Below are 13051 nucleotides of genomic sequence, written 5' to 3' on the forward strand. Positions count from 1 at the left end.
CGAAGGAAGAAGCTGTGATGCTGGGAGCGGAGGTATGTGGCAACTTTGTGCACTCCTGTTTAAAGAGCTGGCAAGGCTGCCTATGTCTTTATTTTTCACTGACAGATCATCTCTTTCGACCCATGGGTTTTTCAGAAATTAGCACTTTTCATTAATAGAGCTCACTTTGCTTTCCTGAGGCTCTGAGTTGGGGCAAGAATAGGTTCAGAGCTGCAGCATCATTTTGTAAACGCAGAGCTGCTTAGTGGGCTGGATGAAATTGTGAGACAGGTCTGATTTGGCAGGTTGGACATTTTTATTCTATCCCACTGCATCATCCAGACCCCATCAAAGGGAGAAGACCTTCATTCCCTCAGTCTTGGGACAATGAAAAGAAGTCTCAGAGGTGAAACACTAGCTAAGAGAATACATTAATTATATTTAGAGACTCAAGATACATCAGCTTTATACAATATATTAGACGGGCTCTAGCAGTGTAAGGAAGCCTACAAGAGTCTCCATACTTTAGAAAGTGCATGCTTCTATTCCAAGAAACATGATACTCTATATTTTATTTTATTAGAAAGTATACATACATGAGGGGAAAGACTGGAAGGGGGTATGGTTAACTGCGATTCGAGGGCAAGGGGATCTTGGAGGGGACCATGATCGCTCGGGCAGACTGTGCTGATTCTTAAGGAAAGGGCTGTTCACTCGACCTGTGGGGAGAATGTGTCACACCAGTCAGTAACACACAATAGCAAATAGCTAAGAGGTTTAAGGGGGTAGCAAAAGGGATTGATGAGGTGGGTAATGCAACTAATGCAGTGTAACCTGCTTATTGCCATACCATTCTAAATATCTAACTAAAATATTCAGATACTCAGCCAATTTCCATGCATTTCTATAGGTGCCAGCTAGAACACTTTGGCTAATAGATGGGTAATGCAGTTCAATTAGCCAGAATCACCTTAACTTCAGACAAATAATAGAGCTGAACTGCTCCCACCTAGTTGAAAAGAGTTATCTCATTATTACTCACATCAAAATATGCCCGAACCATTGAATGCCTCGGAAATCTCACTTTTTAAAATCAACCTTTCCTCCCTTCACATCCCTTTTCTATCACCTCTCCCCTCTGCCTTGCAACTTCTTGCTGCTTCCTTTGTTTCACAGCCTTTCTACCACAACCTTGTTCTTCACACCTATTTTCTCTTATGCCTATGTTTTACCATCTCTCCTTTGTACCCACTTTATACCCCTTTTTCTAATCTCAATCACTTCTTATTTCCACCCCCACCACTCCCATCCTTGTGCCTGTGCTACATCTCTTTCAGATGTCTTTAACTTTCTTATGCTTCCATTATTTGTTCTGTTTTTGCCTTCTGTTTTCTAAGTTGAATCAATTGCTGAATCGGCAAACATTGTAAGCTGGGTATGATAATAACATGGCTCCACTGTACTAGAAATCACCATATCCCTCCAGACAACTTGTTCACAGTGCAAGACAATGAGCGGTTTTCTTTTCAAGATATCACTTGGATAACTTTGGAAGAGCTGCAGTGGGGATGTACTTGTTGAAAAGGAATTTTCAAAAAATCTTTAATCAATAAAAAGTAGATAAAGGAAAACTATTCCCATTGAGATTCAGGGAAGATATTGGATTTAATCTCCATCCCTTTGATCTTTCATGCATAGTTTAATTAGAGCAGCCGACGGCTCACAGGTCCATAGCAGACGAAGGGTCATCTACCCGAAACGTTAACTCTGCTTTCTCTCCACAGATGCTGTTTGGTCCATAGCAGAGGTTATTCTCAACAAAATAATGCCTAAATAGAGGCCAATAACCAATGAAGAAAAAAAATAAGATATTCTGTTTCTCTTTGTTAGCCACAATTTTAGCTTATGGGACAGATATCACCTACGGTGTTCAATGTGGACTCAACTAGATATGCTGTCACCTAGACCAATGTCTGCAGACTATTCAAATAGACAAACATCCAGCATAGTGAATTCAGTCTGCCACCAGCTCAATGGATGCAGCCTTGGTTGGTACAGAGTGAGTGTCAGTTTGATGAGTGGATCTTGGCTGCAGAAAACTGTTAACTGGCAGATGGGAGTTTATGTAGCATCACAAATATGGATGTGGTAGAAACAAAAAGCATGGACAGATTACTAATTCAAGAGACATGAATAACGGCTTGGCATCAATGAAAATGGTCCATACATACCCTGAACATAAACTTAAATGGTCGGTGAGTTGACTGATGTATTTGATTATTTTCTACTAAATCCAAGCTCACACAATGGGCTCTTGGCTAAAGAAACTGAACAAGTAGCCCAAAGTGCAAATCATTCACCTCTGAGATTCGGTTATAAATATAGTCCAGGAAAATTGTGGTCCACACGCATTTATCTACCACCTGCCAGTAATACTGATAGCCCATATTCTAATAGTGGGTGAAGCAGGTCAGATGTGGAGGACAATGCATTGGTGAAGGCAATATGGGGGTCACTGTTAACATACAGAGGACCCAACATTTGAGGATAGCATTGTGACCGACAAGTGCCAGACTGAATATTAGGAGTCCTACATTGCTGAGAGCAGTATTGGGAAGGGAGAAATTCAAGCACGTATTAGGGATTCTATGGAGCTGATGTTAGTGCCAACGATAAGAAGGTTATAGGGAGCAGAAGATTGTTCTTGCAACTTCTTTCAGTATCTGCTATTCAACCATCCTCCAAAATATGTCGTCTTCTACACTACTTGAAAAGATTTGATTAGCCTCAATGAGTACCTTGAATAGTTTCAACTCAACAGCAGTGTTTTCTAATTAACCAGCCATAGGAGTTTGAAACATCAAATTCTTTTCATGCTTAGTTGGGGAGATATCATAAAAACAAACTGTACATGTAACACCGCCCTAACCCAGAAAAGCACGGAAGGGCAGGTTTGATCTTGGTTAGATTTAATTATATTAAGTATTTATTATTCCTTTTGTTTGCATGTTCTAGTTATCTTCTTCCCTCCAAGTGTCTCCATTTTTTTGGCCGATAATACAGAACGGTGACTTTATTTAATGAAGAGATGTAAACCCAGGTATCTAAATATGTAGAAAATGAGTGGAATGGACAGCAGTTACAGCAAGTGTTGATTGAGTTCTGTTTCCGTTCCAGATCATAAAGCTTGACAGCAGGAAGCTATTTATACAGTGGAGCCCTGTTCATCAAAACATTCAATTGGAATTTAACTTGTTGATTGTACTAAATAACTATCCTAATTAGCAATGGCATTTCTATGGAGAGTGGCCCTAGGAGCACACAATATGAAAACATTTTGGGATACTCAAATATTGATAAAACTTCTTCCCCAAATATTGGTGTCAAACTTCTTGACTTATAATACTCCTGTGGAGCGCCTTGGGACAGTTTACTATGTTAAAGGCACTATATACATACGTCTTGTTGTTGTAGTATCATTCAACCTGATCACAAGTGGCTCAACCTCAACTAGTTAAGTTATCCAACACAGCTAGGCACTACTCAGTCCACCCTTAACTACGTCACCTGGCACAACTGAGTACAACTTCTCCCTATTCCTGTTTACTTCATTTGAGACAACTGTATGTTCTTCTATCCCATTCCCATGTCCTTTCTAAATACATCATCTGTTATGAGCAGGCTTTCTCCCATTCATTCCCAACTACATTATCTGATACAATCACCCATTCCTTTTCCAACTATTCTATCTGGCAAGATTGCATCACTACATAATTCGAGCCCAAGTCATTCAACATGATTGATTATTCATTCCATTCCATGCATTAATTACTTCATATGCTCCTCCATCAATTTAACTGATTGAACTGATCAGATAGCGCTCTATGACACTGTCCACTAGTTTACACGATCAGTTACAGCCCCACTGAGTCATTTACATCATCTGCCATGATCAGGAATCATGTGAAAAACCTCAGTTACATGAGGTCTAACTGTTTACTAGTAGCACTTCGTTTCACATTAGGTTGCTTGGTTCACATATCTTGTGGTTGATGACCTGATCGTGATCATTTCATCAAGCCTCTAAATCGGTTGCAAAATAAAAGACAATTTTATTTGCACTGACCTATGAAATGGACTTGATGATAAAAAGATAGGCAGGACCATTAACTCCGCCATTTTGATGGAAGGAATTTTCATGGAGAATGAGAGGCCTAGGGGAAATAAGGGGTTGGAGGTGCAGAAATGGAAACAAAACATACTTTGTCCTACCTGGTTTTTGGCCTGAAAAATTTACAGTCTCAAAACTTGTTGTCATGGCTCGTTCTCGCTGCTTAAAGAATTCCCTTGGATTTCCATCCCGCAGTGCAATAAGAGCCGCAGCTTCCTGTTGGTAGAAGGGAATGTGAGAAAAGGAGATGTTATATTGCAGAGAAAGTTGCTATCTTTAAAACTGCTCCAGCATGTCTAGAAGCATGGTTGTAAAGTTAGAAATAAGTTTTGCTTTGGTTAACCATCTTTCCCACCAATCTTGTTCATAACTTCATTGAGTAATACTCCTGTGTCAGGTTATCTGAATGCAAGATGACCACGTTCTGATTATTCAAACTGAATTTTCTGTTGGGTGTTTTGAGGCAATAGTGCCATAATGTTTGTGCATATGGTGAGGGGGTGGCTTGAAATTCCTTATAATAAAAACAACAGCAGAATGCTTATTTTTTTCCATAATCAATGATCAGCTATCAAAATTGGAAAACGTAGCTTTGAAACATGCAATTTCATTAGTCAATCATTAATATGGGGGGGGGGGGTGGAAAACACAGATTCTATTATATTGCATTTACACCCTCATGGTTTTAGCTCGTCATTGATGTTTTAAATATACAGTACTATAAATTTTTCCCATACCCTATGCACAGTTTGGTCACAAAGCCCTGAAATGCTCAATAACGCTAAACCAATATAAAAACACTCTTTTTGTGGCATAGTTACAGCCTGCATCATCTCACTGAAATCCTGTTAAGTGATACCTCATCACTGAGGAAGGGGCCAGAGCATTAAAACACAATCATTTTATTACACTTAATAACCACAACAACTTGTAGTTATATAGGGTCTTTAACATAGTGAAACATCCCAAGGTTCTTCACAGGAGTATCATGAGGTAAAAATTTGACACTGAGCCATAGAAGTAGAAATTAACGCAGGTGAACAAAAGCTAGGTCAAAGAGGTATGTTTTAAAGAGTGTCTTGAAGGAGGAAAGAGAGGTAGAGAGGCGGAGAGGTTTAGGCAGGGCCTAGGCAACAGAAGGCATGGTCACCAATAGTTGAGCGATTACAATCAGGGATGCTCAAGAGGGTAGAATTAGAGAAGCGCAGACATCTCGGGGTGGGGGGGGGGAGGGGAGGTGGTTGTGGGGCTGGAGGAGATTACAGTGATAGGGGGGGGAGGGGATCGACCTTGGAGGGATTTGAAAATAAGGATGATAACGATAACAATAACGTCCTTATGGTTAACTGAGTATTCTCACCATGAATGAAGGTTACATATTTGAAACTCTCTAGAAACATTCTTAAACTATCGCAGTTTTATTTTTAGCAGGCGAGAAATTTCTGGGAAAGCCTGGGGGGAGGGGATGGAATTTCCACCCAGCTGCTGCTTATCTCCTGACCCTGTCTGAAATACTGGAGTCAGGCTAATTTGCATAGTTTGGGCAGCCGTCAGCACTGTTCTGGTGCAAGCGTGATAGAGGGGCCCAATTTTGCTGTGGTATATTGTCACAGCGTACCAGAGCTGTGCAACCTGAGAAAAAGAACTAAAGAGCCCTGAATTCAAACTTACACTTTCCCAGAGGCTGGAGCAGGGAACCAATCAATGAAAAGGAGCTTGGAGGCCATTTCTGCCAATATCCAGTCCTAGCACCACTGCTTCACGCAGGTGTACAGTACATCGAGGGCAACTGAGGTGGAACTGGCTGGATTTTGGATGACCATCATCCATCCAGTCCTGCCTCTTCTCGGGATATCAACACGGAAAGGGTATGTGCACAAGAAGCGTCTGCTTATTACCTAACTTGTACTGAGGTAAATAAAACCTCTAGGTTCTACCCCAAACTCTGCCCCACCCACCTGGTCAACACTTCAGAAGTTTCCCCCAGGTTCATGAATTTCTGGCCCACCATCTTTCAGTACCATTATCTGTTACAATATAGGGCTACATCTTAGGACATCCAGGATTGTTATCTTTTCAGTAGAATATGCTTGTGCCTAACCCCTATCAGGACACTTTGATCCCATTTAAATGCTTACTGCTGCTTTCTCAGCCGAATCGCTGATCTTGGACCCTTTGTTCTCGTCATCCTCCTCCTCCTCCTCCTCCTCCACTCCCTCCTTTTGCACTTCCTATTTCAAAATGAACATGGTTAGGATTACATGCATTTTTGAACATTCCAGCACAGACTCACACTGTAGCAGTTCTCCCCGGAGCTCTTTTGTTGCCATTTTAATTTTGGATGAACAGAGACAGGTGAAGCAAGGCAAAATTACCACAACTATGAAGTGCAAAATAAAATATGCTAAAAACAAATGAACGATGTACATTTTGCTAACATCTATTCACATTATATAAGGTGCAAAATATAACAGATCTGGTATATCAGAGCAGTATTACAGCAGATATCATGGCACAAAAGCATTAGAATGATGTGTGGATTATTTCGAACACTAAAAACTTGCATTTATATAGCACCTTACACTTCCCAAGGTGCTTCACAGCAGCATTATCAAACAAAATTTGGCACCGAGCCACAGAGATATTAGGACAGGTGGCCAAAAGCTTGGTTTTAAGGAGCGTTTTAAAGGAGGAGAGACAGGTTTATATCGGGAATTAATTGTATTGACAACAACTTGTGCAAAATACTGAGGAAGGAAGATTGAAGTGCAATGCACTATCTGCCTGCATAGTCAAACATGAATCCATCGTTGGCAGGATTATTTCTTTTCATGTTGGGAATATTTGTGTGTAGAATCTCAGATTGTAAAAATATATTTACAGCAAAAATAATTCTACAGTTTCTCATCATCTTTCCTGGTATGCCTGTCCTGAACCAACTGTTTACTGTACCAACTGGTAAGCATGAGGGAATTTACACCTGGTGGTACAGTCGTCACACACTCTGCTCATCGGCATCTCAACTGTATTTCTGTTTAAAATTAGAGTTGTAAATGTTTAAGGTACTGGTGAACACATTATGCCAGCTTGAAATGACATCTATTCAAAATATCTAAGTTATTCTAAGCAGCACTTTCCAACTGGTCAAACTACTAGCATATTAAATTGTAGCATATTGAATTTTACTGCACTTTTAAGTTATAGATTACATGTCTACAGTAAATCTATCTGCTCTTTGAGTGATTGACAACTAAATGAAATACAAAAAATAAAGAAATGGAAGCCATTATTTTAGAAGAAATGGAAGCCATCTTTCTCTCTCTCTGTATAACTGTGTCCTTTCACTTTCATTAGACCAACTCACATACATTCTAAAAAATTTTTTTAAAAGATTAAATTAATTATATACAGAACAAACAGTATTATTCTATCAATGAGGTGGTGCTAGGATATTAAAAGTTGGCCAGATCTGGAAAGCAAGAGCTCTTCATACCTTTTCTGTATAGAAGGCATTTCCCAATCCCCATAACAGAGAGCACCAGGAGGATTAGCTGGTTTGCTGGAATGGGTTGAGTCAGCAAGTGCCTCTCATTCTCATTCTGCAAATCTCTGCTCATAACCTGAAATAGCAGAAATTAAATGGTGACAGTGGTGGGTGGCGGGGGCGGGGGTGGGGCGTGGGGGAGGATAGGATCTTTGCTTTCTATGTCCAACATGCTGGGTGAGTAAACCGCAGACAAGGGGTGGTGGGGGAGGGGGAATGACATTCTGTGGTCAATCAGTATGAAGCTGCACTTATTTAGGGACACTGTATCTCTGGCTCATTCCCCCTCCCTCTTTTCTGCTCCAAGGGGAGGCACAAACAGGCAGCAGTGAAATGTTACACAGCCATCCAGTTACTAAGAATATCTGTAATGAGAACTACAAGTCTCACTGACCCGGTTATTGCTCTGCTTTGATACATCTTTGATTTCATCAACTTCCAGGCTTTGCAGTTTCTTCCTAAAAATTAAAAAGCACACACATAAAAAGAAATAATCAATAAGACAAGAGGCAACACCATGCTAAGACTGGAGTAAGAGACAACAGCATTAATTGGAGCTTCTTCCCACCCCCATCACGCATACAAACATCATCAGCATCATCATCATAGGCAATCCCTCGGAATCGAGGAAGACTTGCTTCCACTCCTAAAGTAAGTCCTTTGGTAGCTGTACAGTCCAATATGAGAGCCACAGACCTTGTCACAGGTGGAACAGACATTCGTCGGGGAGGGGGGGGGGGGGGGAGTGGGACTGGGACTGATTTGCTGCATGCTCCTTCCGCTGCCTGCGCCTGACCTCTTCACGTTCGCGCCGTTGAGATTTAAAGAGCTCAACGCCCTCCCGGATGCACTTTCTCCACCTAGGGCGGTCTTCGGCCAGGGACTCCCAGGTGTCAGTGATAATGTCGCACTTTACCAGGGAAGCTTTGAGGGTGTCCTTGTAACGTTTCCACTGCCCACCTTAGGCTCGTTTGCCGTGAAGGAGCTCCACATAGAGCAATTGCTTAGGGAGTCTCTTGTCTGGCATGCGTCTGGCAAACATACTCCACACAAATGCTTTATGCTGAAACTATGCTGAGAATCAGCCACCATCGTGTTGGTTTGCCCATGGTTGGCGATTCCACTTTCAATCCATTACAAAATGGTGGAGAATCTGACAAAATGGAGCCCTCAAAGCTGTAAAGAAACTACCCCGTATCAGGTGGATTACTGCTGTAGACTCCAGGAAAATGGGGCAAAAAAATAATGAAAATCCCTGCATTTTCCAACACTATCTAATATTTACCAACATGTGGAATAGAGATGAACAAATGGTATGTTACTATAAGTAAAATGTTGAATGACCAAGAAAGTGATAAAAAAAACAGAATGCAGAACATATACAGAGACAGATTTTTCTTCTAGTATAAAATGGCGGAATACTCTGAATAAAAAGTATTCCCCCACGTGTCTCTTATGATTTCAGTTAATACATTTTGGTGATTTTTTGAATTTGAATTTGAAAAGGAGACCTTTAATCTTACTGATGTATTATGATTCGTCATGAAACAATACAAATGATTCTCCCAAAATTTCCACTCCATTCAATATATTTGCAGCCCTATAACATTACATAATATTGCAGGAAAGTAAGCTGTAATGGAGGATACAAAGAGCCTGCAAAAGGATATAGACAAGTGAGTGCGCAATAAGATGACAGATAGAGTATAATGTAGAGAAATGTGAGGTTATTCACTTTGGTAGAAAGAACAGAAAAACAGACTTTGTTTTAAATTATGAGTAACTATAAAAAGTTAGTGTTCAGAGAGATTTAGGTGTCTTCGTACAGGAAACACACAGAATTAGCATGCAGGTTCAGCATGCAATTAAGGCGACAAATGGCATGTTGGCCTTTATTACAAGGGGGCTGGAGTACAAGAGTAAAGAAGTCTTGCTACAATTGTACAGGGCTTTTGTGAGATCACACCTGGTGTACTGTACATAGTTTTGGTCTCCTTATTTAAGGAAGGATATACTTGCCTTGGAGGTGGTGCAACAACAGTTCACTAGATTGATTCCTGGGATAAGAGGGTTGTTATATGAGGAGAGGTTAAGTAGATTGGGCCTATACTCTCTGGAGTTTAGAAGAATGAGAGGTGATCTAATTGAAACATAAAAGTTTCTGAGGGGGATTGACAGGCTAGATGCTGAGAGGTTGTTTCCCATGGCTGGAGAGTCTAGAAGTAGGAGGTATAGTCTCAGGATAAGGGGTCAGCCATTTAAAACTGAAATAAGGAGGAATTTCTTCACTCAGAGAGTTGTGAATCTTTGGAATTCTCTACCCCAAAGAGCTGTGGATGCTGAATCATTAAGTATGTTCAAGGCTGAGATAGATTTTTGGACTCTAGGGGAATCAAGAATAAGTGGAGTGGAGGTTGAAGATCAGTCCTGATCTTACTGAATGGTGGCGAAGGCTCGTGGGACCATGTGGCCTCATCATGCTCCTAATTGTTATCCTCTTATTCTATAATAATCCAAACAGACATAGAAAGGTTTGCAGCTCCAACAGTATAATAGGGAAAATATTGACTGGTTTTTACTGGCACTAACAAAGCCACTTTTTATATGAATATATTAATAAAAACAGCTTTCAGAAGACCTAAAAAAAAGTGCCACATCACAAGCTGGGGTTATTCACTTTGGAGCAGAGAAGATTACGAGGAGATCTGATAGAGGCATTTAAAATCATGAAGGGTTTAGATAGAGTAAATAAAGAGAAACTGTTTCCAATGGCTGACAAGTCGATAACCAGAGGGTACAGATTTAAGGCAATTGACAAAAGAACCAGAGGCGACAGATTTAAGGCAATTGACAAAAGAACCAGAGGCGACATGAGGAAAAACTTCTTTTAACGCAACGAGTGGTTAGAATTTGGAATGCACTGCCTGACAGGGTGGCAGAAACAGATTTAATAGTAGCTTTCAAAAGGGAATGGGATAAATATTTGAAGGGAAAAAATTGCAGAGATATGGGGAAAGAGCGGGGAGTGGGACTAACTAAATTGCTCTTCAAAAGAGTCGGCGCAGACTGGGTGGGCTGAATGGCCACCTTCTGCACTGTACTACTCTATGATAGAAAATTCTAGAAACAGTAAGAACTGCACACATGAAAGTCTCCGCTTCTTTCCTTTATGCGAAAATGGTAAAGGACAATTGAATTGCAGGAGAACACAAGACATTGAACAACAACAAGATGAAACTTTTGAGTCAAATATTAGTTCATCCTTCCCTGTTTCACAATTTCTTTTTTTAAAGGCCTTTTTATGAATTCTGTACTTCCAATTTACTGTAGAATTTTCTCCCAGACTGTGACCATTCTCCTGAAGATGGGACTCAAGGCGAGAACATTCCATGGGTAACAATAGAATCTCACAGCCCATCATTATAGATAGTTAGGTAGACTGTTCAATGGTGGGAGCATCGCAGACATGCTGAGTTGTGTACATTAGCAGCGATCATGGTACTGAATAAGGGCCAGAAACCAAGATAATGTTTTTTCCTTCCCGAGCCCAGGAAGACTAACACCAACTGTAGCACCTCTATTATTAACTCAGCTAACATCACAGACTTGGGTCTTTGGTGATCTGTATGGCTCACTAATGCATCTGGTGCATTTACCCTTAAAGCCACCAGGCAGCATATATAGATCGATATAGGTATATCTATGTACAGAATTTATAGCTACCTGCCAGCTATGGGGGTGGAGAAGTCCTTACTCCAAGGACCCTCAATTATGACAGTAGGGTGATAAACCAGAGGCACAACAGCAGCAGAAGAACTAGTCACAAGTTACAAACCTCTACAGCCTGGCTTTAAGACTGCTTTGGTAATGAAGCTTACTCAGTGAACAGCCGGATTCGGCCCAGTGCAGGGAGCAGCCGGATTCGGACCAGTGCAGGGAGCAGCCGGATTCGGACCAGTGCAGGGAGCAGCCGGATTCGGACCAGTGCAGGAAGCAGCCGGATTCGGACCAGTATGTTGGTTTCTGAAGTCTTCAATCTTTAAAAGGAGCTCGAAGCAGATGCAGATCGGTCCAAAGACATACTTTAGGACTGAAATGGGAACGGATTGCTAAATAAATGAAGTGCAACACCAGGGAGAAAGGCTTCCAACAACTTCCTCTGTGGCAGGCATAAGAGAGATGCAAGGATATCCTCGGTACAACTCTCCCCCAAAATATTCTCTCCCCGCATAGGAGATGCCTGGGCTCTGCTTGGTGTCACCCATGGTTGGTACTGACCACCTGGACAATTGCCCAGTTGAGATTCCACATTAAGCACTCTCTGTCTCTGGCACACTTCGCACATGGAATTTTATGCAAAAAGTTAAAACACTTACCACGAGTGCTTTGCGTTTGAAACATAGAAACATAGAAAATAGGTGCAGGAGTAGGCCATTCGGCCCTTCTAGCCTGCACCGCCATTCAATGAGTTCATGGCTGAACATGCAACTTCAGTACCCCATTCCTGCTTTCTCGATAGAAACATTGGAAGTACAAATTTGTCTAGATAGGCAACTGAAATGATTCACAGACAATAACTACCAATAATATGGGAGTTTATCATTCCATCTAGACAGTAAAATAAATTGTAATTTTCTAAGTGAGTGTTTGCCCACTCTCACTAGTTTGGAAAAAGCATTTGCAGCAGTTCATCACTGGATGATGCCACAAAACTCAATGGGAAAACAAGGATCCCAGCACCCTTTAAAGCAAAATAAGTTTGTACTTTCCAAAACCTGAACTGCAACTATTCTCACCCGAACAAAATCCTCTACTATCTACTGGTATAAAATGTCGTTCTGAAACTAGTTTTACTGTGTGGAGTGGTTACATTGATTAACACTGGGAACCAGACATCTGTGCAACCATTCAGCATCTCCCCACAGCACTGAGACAAGCAATTCATTTCCATTAAACTCTGCTCCATCAATGTCAACCATACCTTTCTTCTTCTATCTGTTTCTCTCGTTCTCTGTATCTTTGCTCTCTATCCTCTTGTTCTTTCTTCTCCTGCTCCATTCTCTCTTTCTCAAATTTTTCTCTTTCTTCGATCACTTTCTTACGCTCCTCTTCTTTTCTCAGCTCCTCCTCTCTCTAAAGAGCAGGAAAACACAAACAAACATTAGATGGGATTGACACACTACAGCGGTTCAAGAGGAGAGGGATAATGATACATTAATGCACACTCTTCAATGGACAAAGGGGCCACTGGACTCTTAGTAAGAGAAAAGTGGTGGTGCATTAACAGACCAGCTTATTGCGGCTGTTCCCCCATTGACTTTTCAGCTAGACAATCAGAATATGTTGGAGATTCATCT

At 41.1% G+C, this 13051-nt stretch overlaps 1 protein-coding gene across 1 annotated transcript in view; it reads right to left on the reverse strand.

Moving 5' to 3' along the window:
• LOC139262094 (drebrin-like) overlaps positions 1-13051 on the reverse strand; it is a 262722-nt gene that overhangs the window by 20306 nt on the left and 229365 nt on the right. The window contains exons 7-10 of the mRNA XM_070877247.1: positions 12676-12827; positions 8089-8152; positions 6289-6381; positions 4252-4366 (exon numbers count right to left, since the gene is read on the reverse strand). Coding sequence (XP_070733348.1) covers positions 4252-4366; positions 6289-6381; positions 8089-8152; positions 12676-12827 — 424 coding nt within the window. The remainder of the gene's footprint in view (positions 1-4251; positions 4367-6288; positions 6382-8088; positions 8153-12675; positions 12828-13051) is intronic.

Source organism: Pristiophorus japonicus, chromosome 4, assembly GCF_044704955.1.
Source record: "Pristiophorus japonicus isolate sPriJap1 chromosome 4, sPriJap1.hap1, whole genome shotgun sequence".
NCBI lineage: Eukaryota > Metazoa > Chordata > Chondrichthyes > Pristiophoridae > Pristiophorus > Pristiophorus japonicus.